The sequence below is a fragment of the Erinaceus europaeus genome, chromosome 17, assembly GCF_950295315.1.
Source record: "Erinaceus europaeus chromosome 17, mEriEur2.1, whole genome shotgun sequence".
In the NCBI taxonomy this organism is placed as follows: Eukaryota; Metazoa; Chordata; class Mammalia; order Eulipotyphla; family Erinaceidae; genus Erinaceus; species Erinaceus europaeus.
This window is the reverse complement of record NC_080178.1, coordinates 3,442,014-3,463,433: the sequence shown is the minus strand read 5'-3', so window position 1 is coordinate 3,463,433 and position 21,420 is coordinate 3,442,014. Positions and strand designations below refer to the sequence as shown.

Here is a 21,420-nt window from a genome sequence, read left to right as displayed (position 1 = left end):
GGTTTCAGGCTGCTGGCTCCTCTAGAACAAAAGGCCTGGCAAGCCTCGCCGTCCAGCTCTGGGCATCTGGAGCAGCGAGCGGGTTCAGGCGGCGAAGCGGCAGAGCATCGGACTTGCGAACAAGCCATTGCGAGCGCGGTACCAGTGATGCTCTGGTGCCCCGTCGCCTCTCTAATAAACACAAAGTGCCTTTTATTTGATTTACGAGGGAGGGTTGTTTACAGTAGATACAATTATAGGTACATATGTAAAGTTTCTGTTTTCTGCAAAACGCCATCACCCCCAGGCCTGGGCCCCCCCACCGGCATGCACCAGCACCTGAAACCCCCCCCCCCGCCCCCAAGTCCTTTACTTTGGTGCAGTACACCGACAGAATGCCTTTTGGAAAGGTTTGCTAATTTAAGGATTTTTTTTTATTATAGTGAGATGCGAAGAGACCAGGGCCCTGTTCAGCTCTAGTTGATGTTGGTGCCGGGAAAGCCCCTTCGCAGAACCATTATGCTATCTCCCCAGCTTGAAAGATTTATTTTAAAATGCCCCGGGGCCGGGGCCTGCGGGAAGGCAGGGCTGGCGGACAGCGCGACTGCAGGGGTCTCAGGACACACCCCGGGGCGCCCCGCGGCCCCTCCCTTTCTCCCCCTAGAGCGGCCCGGCACCTGCGCGGGCGCATGCGCAGTAGAGGGCCCGCGACTGCGCGCAGTAGGGCACCCACCCCGGGCCTTCCCATGAGCCTCTGGGTCAGATTCCCAGACCAGCGCCGGAAGCGGGACCTCTCGGTTTCCGGCAACAGAACAGCGGCTGCCTGGCGACCCGGAAGTGTTCCCATTTTGCGTCGTCGGGGCTCGGCGGCGGCCGGGCTCGGGCAGACGTGACTCCATGGGGTCGTCCAAGAAGCACCGCGGGGAGAAGGAAGCGGCCGGGACGACGGCGGCGACCGGCACCGGGGGCGCCACCGAGCCGCCGCCGCGTCACCGGGAACACAAGAAACACAAGCACCGCAGCGGCGGCGGCAGCGGCAGCGGTAGCGGCAGCGGCGAGCGACGGAAGCGGAGCCGGGAGCGCGGGAGCGGGCGGCGCGGGAGCGAGGCGGAGGCCCGCGGGGGCGCGCACGGGCGGGAGCGCAGCCAGGCCGAGGCCTCGGAGCGGCGGGTGAAGCGGGAGAAGCGCGATGACGGCTACGAGGCCGGTGAGGGGCGGGCCCGGGCTGCCGACCCCGGGGGGAGGCCCTAGGAAGACCCCGGCCCGGGGGGCTGGAGCCGGGCTGCAGAGGCTGGAATGGATGGATGAGTGAGCGGATGAATGGGTGGGTGGATGGGTGGGTGGACGGACGGACGGACGGACGGACGGATGGATGGATTCGTGGCGTGACGATGGATGGATGGATGGATGGATGGATGGGTGGACGGACGGATGGATGGATTCGTGGCGTGACGCCCCCGCCGGGGGCACCAGGCTGTGAGCTCGACTCGACTTGGGGTCCCAGCACGGGCCTCCGTGCGCCCCGCTAGGAACCGCGACCTTTGGGGCCGGGCGGGCAGCAGCATGGTCTCCGACTCGCCTGCCTGAGGCTCTGAGCGCCCAGGTTCAACCCCCAGCCCCGTCAGCTAGTGCGAGCAGGGCCCTGGCAAAATAATATTGCTGGTAGTAATAATAATAATAATAAACTGGTAATAACGGCGGGGGCCAGGCGCTGGTGCACCTGGATAAGCCCTCACCTTGCGGTGCGCGAGGACCCTGGTTCAAGCCCCCCACCCCCCGCCCCACCTGCAGGGGGAAAAGCTTCAGTAGCGACAGTGCTGCAGGTGTCTCTGGCCCTCCCCCCTCCATTTCTCTCAGTCTCTATCCAAATGTAAGAAAGACAAAAGCGGACTTGGGCCCAGGCGTCACGGGCCGGGGTGGCTCAGAGGCGCGTTTTGCAGAGGCCACTGCACGGAGGGCCGGTGGCTGGTGCCCGGGCACCCGGGGGTGGGGGTGGGGCGCAGAGGCCTGGACGGTCGTGCAGGTGGAGGTGGAGGATGTGGGTCCGGAGCTGCGCCTGCCGGGGAGCGGGGAGGAGAGGGGTCGGGTGGCCCAGCGAGCTGGGTGTCAGCTGGGGCGCCGGGAGACGTGCAGGAGGCAGAGGCTGAGCAGCTGCGCCGGGTGAGCGACGGGTCCGAGCCGAGGCCCCTCGCAGCCTCTGCACCGGGATGGGGGAAGGGGAAGGGGGAGCGGCCGCTTCTGCCCCACGACCCCAGCCCGGAGGTGCTCGCCCCAGTGCGGCCGGCAGGGCAGTTGTGGTGGCCCGGCGAGGGGAGCAGAGGGCCGGGCAGCCCCTGAGCCGTTTGCGGGCGTTGCAGCCGCGGGCTCTAAAGCCAGCTCCGGAGGAGGAGGAGGAGGAGGAGGAGCAGCAGCAGACGCCTCGTCGCTCAGCATCGAGGAGACCAAGTACCTGCCAGCTTGGTCCCGGTCCCGGGGGGGGGTGGTGCGGGACCCTGAGGTGGGGGGGGGCGGCCCCCCACTCCTCCCAGCCTCGCCCAGCGCTCACCCCCACTTCTCGTCCTCAGTAAGCTCCGGGCGAAGTTGGGGCTGAAGCCCTTGGAGGTCAATGCCGTGAAGAAGGGTGAGTGGGGGCGTGAGCGGGCGTCTGGGGCGAAGGGTCTCTCGCTGGGGGGCCGCGGAGCCGGCCGGGCCCCTCTCTGAGCCGCGTCAGGCGGGCAGCGGGGTGTGGGAGCCGCTCTGAGCCGAGCCCCCAGGTTTTTAGCTTGGCGTCGGCGTGGATTAAACGCCGGGAAGAAATGGGGGGCACGCAGAGTCGCCGTCACCCCATGCTGTCCACGGTGCTCCCTGTGCCGGGTGCTCGCACCCAGCGACTCACACGGAAAGTGTGCGTGCGTCCTGCCACGCAGCCGCCTCTCGGCCCGTTTTTCTGTTTGGCTGCTTTTCTTTCTCAGCCTGACTTGAGGGACTGGAGGGCACAGGGAGGTGGGGCCCCCATACCGAGGGGGCTTCGGCAGACTGACAGGGCGGGATGGCCGGCCCGGGCCCGGGAGGAGAAAGGCCGCCTCCTCTCCCCCAGCGTGGGCAGGCACCGGCTCACGGCTGGGCCCCCCTTCCAGAGGCGGGCACCAAGGAGGAGCCCGTGGCCGCCGAGGTCATCAACCCCATGGCCCTGCGCCAGCGGGAGGAGCTGCGGGAGAAGCTGGCGGCCGCCAAGGAGAAGCGTCTGCTGAACCAGAAGCTTGGGTGAGGGGCTTGGCTGGGGGTGGCGGGTGGCGGCGGGGTGCGGGCCGCGGAGGGTCACCGGCCTCCCTCTGCAGGAAGGTCAAGACGCTGGGGGAAGATGACCCCTGGCTGGATGACACGGCGGCCTGGATCGAGCGCAGCCGGCAGCTGCAGAAGGAGAAGGACTTGGCAGAGAAGAGGGTGAGGCCTGGGCTCGCGGAGGTGGGCTGGCGTGGGTGGCCAGGGGCATCTCGCGTCCCCCGCGCTGCCGGAAGGCCTGGGGGCCTGGCTCACCCCCTCCTTCTGCTTCTGCCTCCAGGCCAAGCTGCTGGAAGAGATGGACCAAGAGTTCGGGATCAGCTCCCTGGTGGAGGAGGAGTTCGGGCAGAGGCGGCAGGTGAGGCGCTGCCGTCCCGGGTCCGGGGGTGCACCCGGCCTGCGGTCGGAGCTCCTGACCCCGTGGCCCCTTCACCCAGAACCTGTACAGTGCCCGGGATCTGCAGGGCCTCACCGTGGAGCACGCCGTCGAGTCCTTCCGGGAGGGGGAGACCGTGATCCTCACCCTCAAGGACAAAGGTAGGTGAGCGAGGCGGGGCGGGGCGGGGGGCGGCTGGCGGAGGGAGGGCAGGTGTGCGCGGAGGGCAGGTGTGGACGGCGCCCCGCGCCAGGCGTGCTGCAGGAGGAGGAGGACGTCCTGGTGAACGTGAACATGGTGGACAAGGAGCGGGCGGAGAAGAACGTAGAGCTGCGCAAGAAGAAGCCCGACTACCTGCCCTACGCGGAGGACGAGAGCGTGGACGACCTGGCGCGGCCGAGGCCCCGCTCCGTGCTGGCCAAGTACGACGACGAGCTGCAGGGCGAGCGGCCGCGCTCCTTCCGCCTGGACCAGGGCGGCGCGGCCGACGGGCTCCGGGAGCGCGAGCTGGAGGAGGTGCGCGCGCGGCTGCGGCTGCAGGCTCAGTCCCTGAGCAGCGGCGGGCCCCGGCTGGCCTCCGAGTACCTCACGCCCGAGGAGATGGTGAGCCCGGCGCCCGCCCGCCCAGTGGGGAGGGGAGAGCCCGGGGGAGGGGAGAGCGGGAGAGCCGAGCCCGGGGGTGGGGGGGGGCGGGGAGAGCCGAGCCCGGGGGCGGGGAGAGCGGGTCCCGGGGGCGGGGAGAGTGGGGAGAGCCGAGCCTGGGGGTGGGGGGGCGGGGAGAGCCGAGCCTGGGGGTGGGGGGGCGGGGAGAGCCGAGCCCGGGGGTGGGGGGGCGGGGAGAGCCGAGCCCGGGGGTGGGGAGAGCGGGTCCCGGGAGCGGGGAGAGCGGGTCCCGGGGGTGGGGAGAGCGGGGAGAGCCGAGCCCGGGGGTTGGGGGGTTGGGGGGGCGGGGAGAGCCGAGCCCCGGCTCCTGACGCCCCCCGCCCGCCGCCCGCCCTCCCGCCGCCCCAGGTGACCTTTAAGAAGACCAGGCGCAGGGTGAAGAAGATCCGCAAGAAGGAGAAGGAGGCGGTGATGCGGGCGGACGACCTGCTGCCCCTCGGCGACCAGACCCAGGACGGGGACTTCGGCTCCAGGTGGGCGGCTGCGCCGGGCCGGGGGCGCGGGGGCGCGGGGCCCCTGCCGAGGCCGAGACCCCCTCACCGTGCCCCCTGCAGGCTGCGGGGCCGAGGCCGCCGAGTGCCCGAGGGCGACGAGCCCCCGGAGGAGGAGGAGCCGGAGCCGGCCCCGCAGCCCGCGCGCTCCCCGCAGCCGCAGTCGGACGACACCCGCGTGGAGAACATGGACATCAGCGACGACGGCGACGACGGTGAGGCTGGGCGGCGCGGGGGGGGGGGGGGGGGGGCACCTGGCTGGACGGGGCTGAACGGCGCCTCCCGCCTCCCGGTCCCCACAGAGGACGCCCTGCCGGCCGGGTCCCCCGGGGCGCTGGAAGAGGACGAGGCCGAGCTGGAGCTGCAGAAGCAGCTGGAGAAGGGGCGGCGACTGCGGCAGCTCCAGCAGCTGCGGGACAGCGGGGAGAAGGTGAGGCTGAGGGGACGGCGGGGAGGGGCGAGGCTGAGGGGACGGCGGGGAGGGGTGAGGCTGAGGGGACGGCGGGGGAGGGGCGAGGCTGAGGGGACGGCGGGGAGGGGTGAGGCTGAGGGGACGGCGGGGAGAAGGTGAGGCTGAGGGGACGGCGGGGGAGGGGCGAGGCTGAGGGGACGGCGGGGAGAAGGTGAGGCTGAGGGGACGGCGGGGAGAGGTGAGGCTGAGGGGACGGCGGGGAGAAGGTGAGGCTTGAGGGGACGGCGTGGAGAAGGTGAGGCTTGAGGGGACGGCGGGGAGAAGGTGAGGCTGAGGGGACGGCGGGGAGGGGCGAGGCTGAGGGGACGGCGGGGAGGGGCGAGGCTGAGGGGACAGCGGGGAGAAGGTGAGGCTGAGGGGACGGCGGGGAGAAGGTGAGGCTGAGGGGACGGCGGGGAGGGGCGAGGCTGAGGGGACGGCGGGGAGAAGGTGAGGCTGAGGGGACGGCGGGGAGAAGGTGAGGCTGAGGGGACGGCGGGGAGAAGGTGAGGCTGAGGGGACGGCGGGGAGAAGGTGAGGCTGAGGGGACGGCGGGGAGAAGGTGAGGCTGAGGGGACGGCGGGGAGAAGGTGAGGCTGAGGGGACGGCGTGGAGAGGTGAGGCTGAGGGGACGGCGGGGAGGGGTGAGGCTGAGGGGACGGCGGGGAGGGGCGAGGCTGAGGGGACGGCGGGGAGGGGCGAGGCTGAGGGGACGGCGGGGAGGGGCGAGGCTGAGGGGACGGCGGGGAGGGGTGAGGCTGAGGGGACGGCGGGGAGAAGGTGAGGCTGAGGGGACGGCGGGGAGAGGTGAGGCTGAGGGGACGGCGGGGGAGGGGCGAGGCTGAGGGGACGGCGGGGAGGGGCGAGGCTGAGGGGACGGCGGGGAGAAGGTGAGGCTGAGGGGACGGCGGGGAGAGGTGAGGCTGAGGGGACGGCGGGGAGAAGGTGAGGCTGAGGGGACGGCGGGGAGAAGGTGAGGCTGAGGGGACGGCGGGGAGAAGGTGAGGCTGAGGGGACGGCGGGGAGAAGGTGAGGCTTGAGGGGACGGCGGGGAGGGGTGAGGCTGAGGGGACGGCGGGGAGAAGGTGAGGCTGAGGGGACGGCGGGGAGGGGCGAGGCTGAGGGGACGGCGGGGAGGGGCGAGGCTGAGGGGACGGCGGGGGAGGGGCGAGGCTGAGGGGACGGCGGGGAGGGGCGAGGCTGAGGGGACGGCGGGGAGGGGCGAGGCTGAGGGGACGGCGGGGGAGGGGCGAGGCTGAGGGGACAGCGGGGAGGGGCGAGGCTGAGGGGACGGCGGGGGAGGGGCGAGGCTGAGGGGACGGCGGGGGAGGGGCGAGGCTGAGGGGACGGCGGGGAGGGGCGAGGCTGAGGGGACGGCGGGGGAGGGGCGAGGCTGAGGGGACGGCGGGGAGGGGCGAGGCTGAGGGGACGGCGGGGAGGGGCGAGGCTGAGGGGACGGCGGGGGAGGGGCGAGGCTGAGGGGACGGCGGGGAGGGGCGAGGCTGAGGGGACGGCGGGGAGAGGCGAGGCTGAGGGGACGGCGGGGAGAGGTGAGGCTGAGGGGACGACGGGGAGGGGCGAGGCTGAGGGGACGGCGGGGAGGGGCGAGGCTGAGGGGACGGCGGGGAGGGGCGAGGCTGAGGGGACGGCGGGGAGGGGCGAGGCTGAGGGGACGGCGGGGAGGGGTGAGGCTGAGGGGACGCCGGGAGGGTGAGGCTGAGGCCCCTGGGACGGCTGCAGGGGTGAGGAGGGGAGCAGGCTGGCCAGGAGCTCTGTACACTGAGTGGAGACCGAGTCCGTGGTGATAGTCAGCCACGCTCGCGGTCCGCCATCCTGACAGACGACCGCACCGCACACTCAGCGAGTCGGGGAGCTCGTGCGGGTCCCCTGAGCTGAGCCGCCGGGAGGGAGGCAGGGAGGGAGCGAGCGAGCAGCTGAGCGGGAAGGAGTGGCGCGGGGTGGGCTGGGCGGCTTGGGGCGCAGGGCGGGGCGCGCGCAGCCTGGCGGAGACCCCCGGCGCCCCCCGCAGGTCGTGGAGATCGTGAAGAAGCTGCAGTTGCGCAGGCGCGGCGGGGAAGAGGACGAGGACCCCGAGCGCAAGGGCGCCATCGTGTTCAACGCCACCTCCGAGTTCTGCCGCACGCTGGGCGAGATCCCCACCTACGGGCTGGCCGGCAACCGCGAGGAGCAGGAGGAGCTCATGGTGCGCCCGCCCCGCCCCGTCACGGCCCCGCCCACCAGGCCCCCGCCCTGGTCATGGCCCCGCCCACCCGTCACGGCCCCGCCCACCAGCCCCCCCCCCCCGTGTCAGGCCCCGCCCTGGTCATGGTCACGCCCACCCGCCCCGCCCCCGTCACGGCCCCGCCTTGGTCATGGCCACGCCCACCCGCCCACCCCCGTATCAGGCCACGCCCCCGTCACGGCCACGCCCACCCGCCCCGTGTGCGGGGGGGCCCCCCCCCCGCCCTGGTCATGGCCACGCCCACACGCACCACCCAGTCACGGCCCCGCCCCTCACGCTGACCGCGCCTCCTTCCCCAGGACTTCGAGCGGGACGAGGAGCGCTCGGCCAACGGTGGCTCCGAGTCGGACGGGGACGAGAACATCGGCTGGAGCACCGTGAACCTGGACGAGGAGAAGCAGCACCAGGACGTGAGGAGGGCCGGCTGGGACCCCGGGCTGGGGCTGGGTGCGGCCGCCTGCCGCCTGGGGGAGGGTGTGCAGTGCTGGGCGCCCGCTCACCGCCGCCCCCACCCCACCCCCAGTTTTCCGCCTCCTCCACCACCATCCTGGACGAGGAGCCCATCGTGAACAGAGGGCTGGCGGCCGCCCTGCTCCTCTGCCAGAACAAAGGTGGGGTGCCCGCCCGGGGCAGGGGTGCCAGGTGTCTGCCTCTGACGCCCCCGCGTGCCCCCCCCTCCCCCCGCAGCCTGTGTCCTCCCTTGGGGCTGCGTTGTCACCTGAGGGCAAGGTGGGGTTCGAAGGCCCAGGTCCCTGGCCTGAGGGTGCCTGCCTGCCCCCGACCAGAGGCCCCGCTAGTCTCCCCTCCTGGCGCCTCCCGTCACCACGTTCACCGTGCGGTTGGGGCCCCAGGCCTGGAGTCTCATGCCCCCGTCCACCCCCAGGGCTGCTGGAGACGACGGTGCAGAAGGTGGCCCGGGTGAAGGCGCCCAACAAGTCCCTGCCATCGGCCGTGTACTGCATCGAGGACAAGATGTGAGTGTCTGGCCGGGGCTGGGGGCGTGGGCCGGGGCGGCCCCCACGCTGACCCGTGTCGTCGTCCCCCCAGGGCCATTGATGACAAGTACAGCCGGCGGGAGGAGTACCGCGGCTTCACGCAGGACTTCAAGGAGAAGGACGGCTACAAGCCGGACGTGAAGATCGAGTACGTGGACGAGACGGGCCGGAAGCTCACGCCCAAGGAGGTGAGGGCCGGGTGGGGCGGTTTCTGCCTCCGTGTCCGCACCCTCACCGCCCCGGGAGTCCGTCCATCTGGCCCCTTGTCTCCCTCCGCCCCCACCCAGGCCTTCCGGCAGCTGTCCCATCGCTTCCACGGCAAGGGCTCGGGCAAGATGAAGACGGAGCGGCGCATGAAGAAGTTGGACGAGGAGGCGGTGGGTGGCCCTGGGGCCCTCGGGGTGGCAGGCGAGGGCTGAGGTCCCGCAGGCACTCACTGGCTCGACCCCACAGCTCCTGAAGAAGATGAGCTCCAGCGACACGCCCCTGGGCACCGTGGCTCTGCTGCAGGAGAAGCAGAAGGCCCAGAAGACACCCTACATCGTGTTGAGCGGTAGCGGCAAGAGCATGAACGCGTGAGTGGCTGGGCCTGGCCCTGGGCCTGGGCGGCGCGCGTGGGGGGCGCCTCACCCTCCAGCTTCATCTTCTTCTCTCGACAGGAACACCATCACCAAGTGAAGCCATCCACCCCGCCAGTTCCCTCCAGGATTTCAATTTGAATACAAAATAAAGCCCCTCCTTATTTTTTCCTCCCTGGTTGAGCGCGGGTGCCAGGTGGCCTGGGGAAGAGGCGGGCGGGTGGAGGGTGGCGTGTGTCCCGACCTGTCCCCGGTCCCTAGTCCCTGCTCTGCCGTGGGGCCTGGTATCGTCTCTGCTTCCCGTCTCGTGACTGGGTGACCTCCGCTCAGCAGGCACTTGGGGGTGTCACCCGGCTGCCCTCCACAACCGGCTGCCCCAGGGGTCACCCTGTCCTCTGCAGCCCCTCGCCCGTCCTCTGTTCCAGGGCCAGTGACAGAAAGGAGATGGCTTCCTGAACCCTGGGGGCTGAGGAGAGCAGCCTTGCTTGGTCGTGCGGGAGCCCCGTTGATGGGGACACGGGCCCCCCAGCAGACAGCCGTGCGCTCTTCAGGGCTCAGGAACACGAAGAGCAAGGCCAGAGGAGGGTCCTTCTCATGCAGCGTCAGCGCCCCGGGTCCTCCGGGTGGCTGAGAGACGCTGCTGTGTGGCATCCCCAGGGCTCAGGCCTGGGGGTCTCCCCTGGGGGTCCGGCCTGTCCCACCCTCGTTCCCCACCAGTCGGTACTGGGCTTGGGCTCTCAGGAGCAGGTCTGGGGGCTCTTCACTGCTGAGCCCAGGGCTTCCCAGACTTAGGCCTGTCGCTCGGTGTCCTGAGAAGGGCTCCACCTGGGACAGACGTGGCTGAAGGGGCTCGGGAGGGGGCAGGCAGTAGGGACAAGTTCTGGCGTGCCTCCTCTGAGCCCCAGAATGTGGGAGAGGGGCACCCCACAGCCTTCCCTGCCTGCCAGGGCGCCCGTGACGGGCACGGCTGTCCTGGGAGCAGGACAGGCCAGGGCTGCTGTCTATGCTGCCATTCGTCTGGCCTGATGGACAGGAGCCACCTGGGGACTCGCACCAGCCAGCTGGGACACGACACGCGTTCAGATACCCGGAGCACAACCTCCGGAGCTGGTGGCACCTCGCGGTCTCATCATCCGGCTCTGAGCGGCTGCAGCTGGGCTCCCAGTCTCCCCGCCTGCTGGCCCGTCCTGGGTGGAGCGCCCCCACCCCCAGCCCTCCCCTTGATCTCCCGAGTGCTGGGTGGCCGCTGCTTCCTCACTTGCCCCGATGCCTGGTTTTTGCCTTGTGCCTTTTCAAATCTCAAAGGCTTCATCCAGCCAGGAGTGACTCTCTAGCAACCTGGGAGTCGTGCTGGAGTCAGGCTTCTGTCCTCGCACTTACTGGGGATTAGTTAATAAAATATATATATATATATATATATATATTTTTTTTTTTTGGTTAAGAAGTCTCACTGTTGATGTAACCTGTGCAGCTTCAGTCTCCTGACCATCCTCAAAATGTCACCTATCTTTATTGGGTAGAGAGAAAAATTGAGAGGGAAAGGAAGGTGGAGTAGGAGAGAGAGATGCCTGCAGTACTTTCTCCATCCGTCTGGGATCTCCCCCTTCACACGGGGCTGGGGGCTCGCACCTGGGTCTTTGTGCATCTTATAGTGGGGGGGGGCCCCCACTGCCCAGTCCCTCAACGTTTTTAAATTTCAGTTTTTTTTTTTTAATATTCCCTTTTGTTGCCCTTGTTTTATTATTGTAGTTATTGATGTCGTTGTTGTTGGATAGGACAGAGAAAGAGAGGAGGAGAAGAGAAAGACAGACACCTGCAGACCTGCTTCACCGCCTGTAAAGTGACTCCCCTGCAAGTGGGGAGCCAGGGGCTCGAACCGGGATCCTTAAGCCGGTCCTTGCACTTTGTGCCACCTCCGCTTAACCCGCTGCACCACTGCCCGACTCCCTAAATTTCACTTTTTTCCCCCATTTTCTTTATGAGAGAGGGTGAGAGAGATCACTGCAGCACTGTCCCACTGCACACGAAGCTTCTCCCTTGCAGGTGTCGTCGCAGGGCCAGAAGCGAGTCCTCATGCTTGGTAGTGTGCACTGGTGGCCCGGGATTAGCGCCCAGCACTGTGAGCGAGAGCTGAGCAGTGCTCTGGTCACTGAAAAAGTTGGCCCGGAGCAGTGAAGACGGGGGGTACCGCCAGCCAGTGCTCGCTCGCCAGGTGTGAGACCCACACAGGAGCACTGTGGGCAGGTGGGTGGTCCTCTGTGCAACATGGGGCGTTACTTAGTCTCCCTCGATACAGAATCCAGAGAAGGTAGCTCACTTGGATAGTTTGCTACTTGGCCGTGTGCTGCTGGGGTTTGAGCCTGGCCTCCACTGCACTGAGGGAAACTCCCGCTGGCTGGGGAGACAGCCTCGCTCTGGAGAAGGAAAAAAAAACTTGGGTCTTTCCCTCTCTCTGTCTCCATCTGAAAATATCCTGGAGCGAAATCCCAGAGGTCACCCAGTAACATTCAGAAAAAACTGGCGAGGGTGGAGGGGCTCGGGGCTGGGGCCCAGGGGCCTGTATTCCTTTCCATTGATTTTTTTTTTTTTTTAAATATTTTATTTTATTTATTTATTCCCTTTTGTTGCCCTTGTTGTTTTATTGTTGTAGTTATTGTTGTTGTCGTCGTTGTTGTTGGATAGGACAGAGAGAAACGGAGAGAGGAGGGGAAGACAGAGAGGGGGAGAGAAAGATAGACACCTGCAGACCTGCTTCACCGCCTGTGAAGCGACTCCCCTGCAGGTGGGGAGCCGGGGTTCGAACCGGGATCCTTATGCCGGTCCTTGTGCTTTGCGCCACCTGCGCTTAACCCGCTGCGCTACAGCCCGACTCCCTCCATTGATTTTTGAACATACTTGAAAATGTCCCTTGTGGCTGGGGAGGTAAATCAGCCTGCAGTGCGTCTGACCATCTTGCTGGAGGCACTCAGGACTGCATTCTGCTGGTGTCTCTCTCCTCTTTACCTTGTGAGATCCTCTCACAGGAATAAAATAAATCTTTAAAAAGTCCTTTAGAGAGGTAACAAAAATGTGTTGGGGAGAGTTTGGCAGTAGCTCAAAGCGCAAAGACCAGCATAAGGATCCTGGTTTGAACCCCAGGCTCCCCACCTGCAGGAGAGTCGCTTCACAGGCAGTGAAGCAGGTCTGCAAGTATCTATCTTTCTCTCCCCCTCTATCTTCCCCCTCTCCATTTCTCTGTCCTATCTAACAACAGCAATAACTACTGTTGTTAAAATTCGGAGGCTCCAGCTGGCCGGGCTAGCTTCACGGGCGGGTAACAGAGACTCGAGGACACACGGCTGGGCAGGGAAGCTATATTTCTTTATTCAGGAACAATGATTCATAAAATAACCCAAACTAATCACCAAACAAAACTCTCCTGCCCCCTTCTCACATGGCGGCGCAAACAACTCTCAAACTCTGGAACTCTCAGGGTTCCTTGGGGCGGGGACAAGTGGGCCCGTGAAAACTAGCAGGACTGAACCAATTTTCTTGGCAGGGGGAGAGCTAGAACAACCCAATGTAAAGCATACAACAATAATGCAAAAACCAAGGGCAACAAAAGGGAAAATAAATTAGAAAAATGTGTTGACTTAGAAACAAGACATACTTGTCTGCTTCCATTCTGTGCAAACCCTGGCAGCCAGGCTCTGCTGGCAAGAGCTATCCTGTCTGGAAGGTAGCGACGGAACAAGGGCTTGGAGGGTCGGGAGGTTGGCACCTTTAATTTATTCACCAGGGTTCAAGAATGTCTGTTGCCATTTTTTATGATCTTTATCAGATAGAGATAGCCAGAAATCAAGGTGGGGGGAGGGCGAGAGACACCTGCAGCCCTGCTTCACCACTCACAAAGCTTTCCCCCTGCAGGTGGGAACCGTTGCCAGACTGATGCTGTTTCTCTTGCTGTTTCCTCTATCATAAATAATTTTTTATTTTTTATTTTATTTTTTTTTTTTTACTCCCCACATGCAGGAGGGATGCTTTAAGAGCAGGTCTGTAGGTGTCTATCATTCTTTCTCCTCTATCTTCTCCCTTCTTGATTTCCATGTCCTATATAAAAAAAAATGAAATAAAATAAGGAAAATGGCTGCCAGGAGTGTTGGATTCATAGTGCAGGCACTGACTCAATGATAACCCTGGTGGCAAAACAAATAAACCTGTACATTAAAAATAGCGTCTACTATATACAAAATGTGTAGTGACTGCCATGCAGGAGGACCTGGGTTCAAACCCCTGGTGCCCACCTGCAGGAGGGAAGCTTCACAAGCGACAGAGCAAGGCTGCCGGTGTCTGTCATGTCTCCTGCTGGTGTCTTTCTCCCTCTCCCTGACTTCTATCAGAAAGAAAAAAGGGGGGGCAATGGGGGCCTGATGTCTCCTGTGATGTGACACTGTGACTCTGGCTGGGCTGATGGCGGGATAGACATGCTCACAGCGTCCCCTGCTTGTAGCTGCTGGGAATGTTGCTGGGGTGCTCCACCTCACGGGTGGGTCATAAGAAACAGCACTAAACTGGCACAGATGATTCTGAGGATAAGACCCAAGACCTCCTAAGTCCAGTAACTCATCCTCTGTACCACAGACAGGGGCTGGAACCCAGATCTTTGCACACGCTGACATGTGCACTCTACTGGGTTAACCACCACCCAGCCCCCAGACAAAATTTTTCTCAGACTCTACTTTTAAAAAATAGGTATTTTATGTTAATGAGATACGGAAAGACCAGAGCCCTAAGTCCTCTGAGCCTCGGGCACTAAGGCTAGTGCAGAATTACTAGGCTGTCTCCCCAAGCCCAGGCTTGTAACTGGACTGCAAGTTCATTCTAAAATTCTTACCCTGGAAAAAATAGGGTAATTTCATGGAATGGTGGCAGGTGGGCGGGAGCCAGGAGCTGTCAGCTGTGTTGTAAAACACAACTCATACAGACACAGGAATGGACAGAGCAGAAATTCCCAAGAAACCCACATATATGCCCAAGTTTGGGTTATTTCCAAAGGAACTTTAAACTGCTCAGACAGAGACAGACAGACACACACATGCACACTTTTAAAGCAGACACGAGCAAGTGCAGCTAGTCAGCAAACATGAGAGACAGTGAACAGGAAGGGGGCATGGCCAGAGCTGGGCTCAGTGACTGCTCTGCCGCAAGGCTTTTTCCCCACTGCTGCTGGCTCTGTGATCCCGGACCATCTTTTCCAGACAGAAACAGAGACAGAGAGACAGGGGGACGGGACATCGCAACACAGAAGCTCCTTCCAGTGTGGCTGGAGCGCATCTGATGAAACCAGGCTGCGCGACCAAGAGCGGCTCACCCTCCAGGAACACGACCTGTGGTCCTTGTCTGTTTAGTGAGAAGTTCTGCTATCGGGAGACAACAGAAACAAAACCCAGCCCAGAGTCCACCAGCAAGACAGGTGGTGGTGGGGGGGGTTACAGCCGGAAGTGGGAGGACAGGGAGAGCCCTGGGCATGATGGAGGGTCGTGGGTCCTCAGCGAAATCTGAGCGGGGCTCAGTAACTAAGGGGAACAGCGGACTGACTCCTTGGTGACTCAGATTCTCTGGGGTTTGTAGTCAGCTGTGTGATGTGAACTAGTGGCTGGGGGGGGGGGCGGTTTTCTCCTGCTGCTGGGGAGAAGGCAGAGGGAGAGGAGGGTGGCTGGGGCGGGATTGTGGAGGTACCAACAGTTGACCCCAAGCACAGCACCAGAAGGTGCTGAGTGTCAAGAGTCCCAGCGCTGTTCACGAAAGGCCCGGATGTGGGAAAGGACGGCACTGCCATCGGGAGGACTGTGCGCCAGGAGGTCAAGTCTTCCAGAACTGGGTGGTCAGTATGGAGCCAGGACACAGCGCACCCAGGGCTCCAGCCCCAGCACGTGGAAGCACCATGGACAGCACCTGGGGGAGGCTCCAGGTACGGTGGAGCAGGGCTGTTGGGTCTTTTCCTCTATCTGAACTAGCGAATGGAACGTTGTCCTGGGAGCTGTGAAGTCACGCCTGTGTCAGGTTCAGTACCTAACCCACACGCTCAGTGCTGCGACGCTAGCAAAGGGGAGGTGGGCAGCCAGAGGTAAAAGCTTCAGAGGACAAATGGGGGTGGGCTAGAGAGATAGCTCACCAGGTAAGGTTCCTGCCTCACTGGGCATGGGGTCTGGGCCTGAGCCCCAGCACCACATGGGGGGATGCTATGGTGCTGGAGGAAGCCCCAGCCAGTGCTGTGGCATTGCTCCCTCTCTACTGGAATGAAAATGCACCTGGAGTGGTGAAATTGCGCTTGTGAGAATCGAGTTCCATAAAAAAACAAGAAATTGGAGCAGTGGGATGATGTGGCTGGCGAAGGGCCGCCAGCCAGGGGACAGACACGGCGGCCTGGAGTCCCCGGAGCAGAGGGGCAAGGAAAGCGCCCCCAAGGCCCTGAGTGACTCTGAGAGGCAGGAGGCCCCGGGGCCTGAGTCAGTGTTCATGGCAAGATGTAAGGGTCTGGGGCGGCCTGTTCCCAGCAGGCGAGGAGGTCGGCGCCGTCTAAGCCTCGGAGCAGACGGAGGAGGGGTTGGTGGGCACCCAGCCCACTGTTGCCTTCCCACTCAGCCTGCCCACCTGTGGGGCCTCCACGGGCCCCTCCTTCCTCCAGAAAGCCACGCGGACATCATTGCGTCACCACCCGCCAGGGGTTTAATTCTCCAGGTCAGAGGCCAGTTCAGAGAGGAGCTCTGTCTTGTCCCCAGCCAGTGGGGGGGGGGGGGGGGGCGCAAAGGGGGGATCCGTAGAGCAGCCTGGGAATGTCTGAGCTCAGAGGAGCTAGTCTCTGAGCAAGAGAAGTGGGCCTGGGGGGCTCAGTCAGCAGCCTCCTCCCCCTCCTCCTCACTCTCCTCCTCGCTCTCGTGGTACTGTCTGCGGTTGGTGTTAACAAAGAGGTCAGAATCATCTTCAGAGTTGGATTCTTCTGAAGACTGTGGCTCGGCTGGGAGCTCTGGTTGAGTCTCTCTGCATGGGGGGAGAGAGAAGAGTTAGCCCAATGCCTTCTAGGAAAGGAAGGTCTTCGTGGGGCCAGGTTCAAGGACTCAAAAGTTCAAGCCCTGGTCCCACCTGCAGGAGGCAGGCTTTGCAAGTGATGAAGCAGTGCTGGTGGCCCTCTCCCTTCTCAAGCGTGAGGTCCTGAGTTCAGTCTCCCATCTGGCAGTGTGTGTGCCAAGCCAGGCTGCTTCTGTCTACCCACTGTCCCCATGTATAAAACACAAATACAAGGTTTTTTTTAAAGGCCCAAAAAGAGGCCGGGCAGTGGTGCACTCAGGTAAATGCATATATGACCATGCGCAAGGATCAGGGTTCAAGCCCCCACTCCTCACCTGCAGGGAGAATGCTTCATGAGCAGTGAAGCAGGTCTTCAAGTGTTTATCCTTGTCTCTCTCTCTCCCTATTTCCTCCCTCCTCTCAATTTTTCTCAGTCCATTAAAAGAAGAAAAAATGGCTTCCAAGAGCCTAGTGTGGACTCCTAGTGCCACACTGAGCCCCAGCAATAAGCCTGGAGGCAAAGTAAAGTCAAGGGAAACAAATTCTTAGACAATGGCTGTAGCATTGAGGTCACCCAACGGGGTGGGAGAGACAGTTGTTAGGTGGACTTCCGGTGGCGGGCACAATAAGCATTAAGGTAAGATGTGAAGCTAAAACACACAGCCTTACAAAGCAAGGTTACCTACCACCACCTAACACACCCCAGGGACCCACGTCACATACCAGGTGCCACATCAAGCAGTTTCACAAGAATTAACTCCTTAAGCCTCCTTAGCCAAGGATAGAGATTAAGAAAGTAAGCTGACCAACGCCATGCCGTCCGCCTTTCTAGCCACGAGTCCTCAGCAGGGTCCTACCAGGACAACGGAGACTCGACTCGCCCCTCAAGGGACTGCAGTCCTGACTGCTGTGCTCTGTCTTCTCACCTGCTCCTGTTGTGTTCCTCAGCCGCTTCTGAGAAGGCTTCAGGCCTGTGCCAAGAGAAGAGCCAGGGTCCCTCAGAAGGCCCTCGCCCGAGATGCCTGGGTTTCCTCTCCCCCCTTCCGTGGCGGGCGGGGGCACCAGCAGAGGGGTCAGCTTACCAGAATCCTTCCTTCTGCAGAGCGCGCACGTGGTCCTTGCACAACACAAACGAGATCTCAGCCTTCACCTTCGCTCCCTCTTCGATGGGGTCAACGAGGAGAAAGTCCCCTGTGGGCAGAGACGGGGCTCAATGGGCGGGTGGCAGCGGGCGGGCGGGGGCAGCAGCATCTTGCGGGACTGCCGCTCTGCTCTCACCTCTCTTGATCCAGATGCTCTTCCGGTACTTGGAGGGCATGCTCACCAGGAAGCGCTGCCCCTGGGGCGTCTCCACCTCGTGCAGGTTGTTCCCCGGGGTCCTGAGTACCTGGGCACCAAGGGTGGTAAGCGAATGACCCTCCCTGACCGCCCCCCCCCCCCCGCCCCGGGCCCCGGAGGGAGCCCCCACTGCTATTCACCCTGACGATCTGCTGCTGGTCGGAGGGCACCACATGCTCCCCCAGCACCTCCTTCACCACGTGCTTCCTCTTGGTGGCCTGAGACATGCTGGGACGGGTTTCCGGGAGGCGGGGGCTGCAGAGTCTGTCCTCGGCTCTGTTTCCTGGATGCCAGGCGCAGAATCCAGGGCTGCTTGCGTGGGACGGAGTGACAGGGTGCTTAAGAACTCGGGCTCCGAGACTGACTTGCCTGCCTGCACGCCCTACCCTCCTGCCCCCCTGCTCCCTGGCTGTCTTCTAGCAGGTCCACTTCCCCAGGCCTCGCAGGAAACATACCAGCTGGCCCACAGCAAGGTCACGTGAACAAGGCGTCCAGCCCTGTGAGGCACAAGAACGCAGCTCACGTGCTCGCGGGCGTGGTCATAAAAACCGAACACGCATCGCAGTACCAAAGAGATAAATACAGGTGTGAGGAAAGCCATTCCTTCCCTGAGGGCAAGCCAGCACACAGCAAATCAGGAATGAACGAATGAATGAAGCATGGGGAGGGGGGATGGCTCAGGTGGAGGAGTGCAGGATCTGCACGCCCAGGTCCCACGTCTGATGGCCAGCACGCCGCTGCCAGGAGGAGGCCCCATCCGCTTTCTTGTTATTTCATCCACAGGACCCGCCTGCCTCCACCCTGGACGCGGCTCAGTCCCGGACACCTGGCGCCAGGGCCGAGCAGAGCTCTGGTTCTGTCTCTTCTCTGGTGACGTGCGCGTGTGTACATACATACACGGGACACACAATACACACATATACTCTCTTCAGAGACCTGCTCAGCTCCGGCTTACGGTGACGCGGGGGGAATCAAACCTGGGACTCTGGGACTTCAGGTAGGAGCGTCTGTTTGCATCACTTTGATGCTTGCTGTCTGCCCACGCCCTTAACCTTTCCCGGTAATTCTTATTGTCACCAGTGTTAGCACTGGGGATCACTGCCGGCTGCGGAATCCACCGCTCCCAGCTGCCTTTTCTTTTTATTGTTATCATTATTCTTTCTACTTATATTAGGCAGGGCAGAGAAAGATCGAGAGGAGAGGGAGAGACAGAGAGACGCCTGCAGCCCTGCTCCACCGCCCGTGACGCTTCCCCCCTGCACGTCCTGGGCGCGTGGGGCTCGAACCCGGGTCTTCGGTGCCCGGTGACAGATGCGCCCTACCGGGTGCGCCGCCGCCGCCCCCCCCCATCACAACACCCTCCCCCCGGGAGCAGATCTCGGGAAGGGAGCTCAGGGCGCGGCGGCCTGTCGTGCGGGTCCCGCCGGGGACGAGGGCGGGAGGCGGCGGGGGGGGGGGGGGCAGCTCCGGCAGCCCCGCATGTCGGGGCAGAGGCTCAACAAGCGCGACCCAGCACTCACCGCGAGGCCGAGCCGCCGGAGACGCCGGGAAGGGTGTCGCGATGGGCCGGTCTCAGAGCCCCGGGGCCTCGATCTCACACCCGATCCCCGAGGGGGCTGGCGCGGCCGCTGTCAGGTCGGGACCTTCCGCGCACTGGACTTCCGCTTCTCTTGGGCGCCTTCCGGCCGGCTGGTCCGTCCTCTAACTCTTCCCGCCGGCAGGTCGGCCGGGTCCGGCTGCGAGTTCCAGCCGTCAGCCGACGTCGTCTTCTCCTCCGCGGCTTCGGCTCACTGCGATGCGACCAGCAGCGCCGCCCGGGAAGAAGCTCTCGGGAAGACGCCGGAGAGGCGCGCCCCACGACGGCGCAGGGCAAGGGGCGGGGGCGCAGCGCCTCTTCTCTATGCTTCTTTGAGGCTAGACCTGCCCGAGCCGGAGTCTTTATGGAAGCGGGCCGGAGAGCGACCCGGAAGCGGAAGCTGAGGAACGTTCTAGTGGGTCGCGCCATCGGCGGGAGCAGCCGGCTGGCGGAGGAGCCGTTAGGCGGAGCGGGTCTGCGGGTGAGCACGAGACGTGGAGGAGCCCTGGCTGGAGGCCGGGGGCGGCGCGGGGCGCGGGGGAGGGTGGGGGGCGCGGGCGGAGCGGAGGAGGCGCCCCGGGAGCGGGAGACCGAGCGCGGCCGCGGTTCCGCGACGTGGGAGGCGGGGCCAGGGGCAGAGTGGGCGGGGCCTGGGTAGAGTGGGCGGGGTCAGGGCAGAGTGGGCGGGGCCTTGCGGGGACGCCCCGCCCACCCCGCGCGCCCCTGGGCTGGGTGCTGTGGTCGGGCTGCTGGAGCGAGCCCGCTTCTGGCGGGGACCCCCCCCACCTCGGTTCCTCGCCACTGGCTTCCCCGCAGGCAGGGTCGGGGGCATGTGGATGCCCGGCTCAGAGGTTCATGGGCGCTGCCCGCAGGGCTCCTGGATGCCGAGGGCGCTCTCTTTTGCAATGGCCGGGAGGAGACCCCCCCCCCCCAGCCGCCCCCAAGCCGGTCTGCAGCCTCCCCCGCAGAGGAGCCTGCGTGGGGTCGGTCGGGGGAGCCCTCGGGCCTGGCTTCCCCACCCCCAACCCGCTTCTCCTTTGGCGCCCCAGGTGAAGCCTGAGCAGAAGAATGACGACGTCCCAGAAGCACCGAGATTTTGTGGCAGAGCCCATGGGGGAGAAGCCAGTGGGCAGCCTGGCCGGGATCGGTGAAGTCCTGGGCAAGAAGCTGGAGGAACGGGGCTTTGACAAGGTATTGGGGCCGGGGCGGGCTGGGCAGCCTGGCAGCTTGGGAGTGTGTGTGGGGGGGGGGGGGGGCGAGGACTGGGCAGGGCGTCCTCTGAAGAGCTGACCCTTCCCGCCATGCCTCATGGGCCTGCGGGCCCCCGGCACTCAGCAGTGCGCCCCGTCCTCGCCCATTCTGCAGGCCTACGTGGTGCTTGGCCAGTTCCTGGTGCTGAAGAAGGACGAAGACCTCTTCCGGGAGTGGCTGAAGGACACGTGCGGTGCCAACGCCAAGCAGTCCCGGGATTGCTTCGGCTGCCTCCGCGAGTGGTGTGATGCCTTCTTGTGATGCCGCCTGGGGCCTCCCAGCCCCAGCCCAGAGCACTGCCGGGTGGGGACTGCTCCCCTGCCCCCACAAAGGAATCGATGGCTGTTGGCGTCCTCACTCCAATGTACTCGGGGGTCTTTTGGGAGTTCTCTCCCCTCACCGTTGCAGCTTTTTGGGGATTCTCGCTCACGCATGCATCGCCCCCTTCCCCCAGACACACACCGTCACCTTGCCCTAACCTCCAGCTTTTTTGGCAGAACCGTCACTGTCCTTGTAAGATTTTCTAACTCAATAAAGTCAGTGGCCTTCCTCGCTGGGCTCTGTGACTGGGTAGCGGCTGGGCTGGCAGTCAGCTCCACCCCGGGGACCACCTGGGTCTGTGGATGGGAACCGGCCTCCCCTTCCCACTCTGAGGACAGCCCCCCCCCCCCCCCGCACCCCCCCTCCCACTTAAGGCTGCGGGTAGGCGCCTCCGTGCCTCCATGTCTCAATCCCTCAGTCACGTGAGGCCGAGTGTGGGCTGACCCTTCCCGGGATCCACACAGTCCCTGGTGTTCCAGGTGTTGGGTGAGTCAACAGCTGGGTCGGGCGGCACCTGGCGGAAAACTCAGTGGGAGTCAGATGCCAGGAAGAGGTGGTCCAAGTGTTGGGGAGAGGTCACTGCCCCTGGCTTGTGTGCCCGCTGGAGGCTGGGGGAGGACGCCTCTCCTCCCCGGGTGTGTTTCCGCCTGCCCTTTGTTCACGCTGGTGAGAGCCAGGCCCACAGCGAGGAGCTTTGTTGTTCTTTCACAATAAGGAGTGATTGTTGTCTCTCGCAGGTGGGCAGCCCAGGGTTGCAGAGAGGCTGAGTCACGGCACCTTGCGCTCTCTGGGGCGCACCTTGAAAGCCTGTGTCCCCCAGTTTCATCCCTCGGCCCCTCTGCTCTTTGGTT

The 21,420-nt window shown here is 64.2% G+C and overlaps 3 protein-coding genes across 4 annotated transcripts; 2 read left to right on the top strand and 1 right to left on the bottom strand.

Annotated features, from left to right (window-relative positions):
• Window positions 1-792: 792 nt before the first annotated feature.
• Window positions 793-9,205, top strand: SART1 (spliceosome associated factor 1, recruiter of U4/U6.U5 tri-snRNP). The gene is made up of 19 exons (XM_060175994.1): window positions 793-1,186; window positions 2,337-2,424; window positions 2,544-2,599; window positions 3,096-3,222; window positions 3,297-3,402; window positions 3,521-3,598; window positions 3,678-3,777; window positions 3,870-4,219; window positions 4,628-4,752; window positions 4,834-4,985; window positions 5,073-5,200; window positions 7,251-7,424; window positions 7,763-7,873; window positions 7,987-8,074; window positions 8,347-8,437; window positions 8,511-8,646; window positions 8,746-8,835; window positions 8,912-9,033; window positions 9,118-9,205. The coding sequence occupies exons 1-19, from the start codon at window positions 877-879 to the stop codon at window positions 9,134-9,136; spliced, it is 2,451 nt and encodes an 816-aa protein (XP_060031977.1). The 5' UTR covers window positions 793-876; the 3' UTR covers window positions 9,137-9,205.
• A 6,518-nt stretch (window positions 9,206-15,723) lies between these two features.
• Window positions 15,724-19,183, bottom strand: EIF1AD (eukaryotic translation initiation factor 1A domain containing). 2 transcript variants are annotated; one of them, XM_016186251.2, is made up of 6 exons: window positions 18,942-19,183; window positions 17,562-17,733; window positions 17,362-17,470; window positions 17,166-17,274; window positions 17,010-17,054; window positions 15,724-16,056 (listed from the first exon to the last, which is right to left on the bottom strand). In XM_016186251.2, exons 2-6 carry the CDS (start codon window positions 17,646-17,648, stop codon window positions 15,906-15,908), a joined length of 501 nt encoding a protein of 166 aa, XP_016041737.2. In that variant the 5' UTR covers window positions 17,649-17,733; window positions 18,942-19,183; the 3' UTR covers window positions 15,724-15,905. The 2 variants fall into 2 exon arrangements, with proteins under 2 accessions (XP_016041737.2, XP_007518823.2); XM_007518761.3 differs by having other exon boundaries at window positions 17,562-17,730.
• Window positions 19,184-19,340: 157 nt separating this feature from the next.
• On the top strand, window positions 19,341-20,732 carry BANF1 (BAF nuclear assembly factor 1). Its single transcript, XM_007518619.3, has 3 exons — window positions 19,341-19,478; window positions 20,047-20,188; window positions 20,363-20,732. The coding sequence occupies exons 2-3, from the start codon at window positions 20,066-20,068 to the stop codon at window positions 20,507-20,509; spliced, it is 270 nt and encodes an 89-aa protein (XP_007518681.1). The 5' UTR covers window positions 19,341-19,478; window positions 20,047-20,065; the 3' UTR covers window positions 20,510-20,732.
• Window positions 20,733-21,420: the final 688 nt, after the last annotated feature.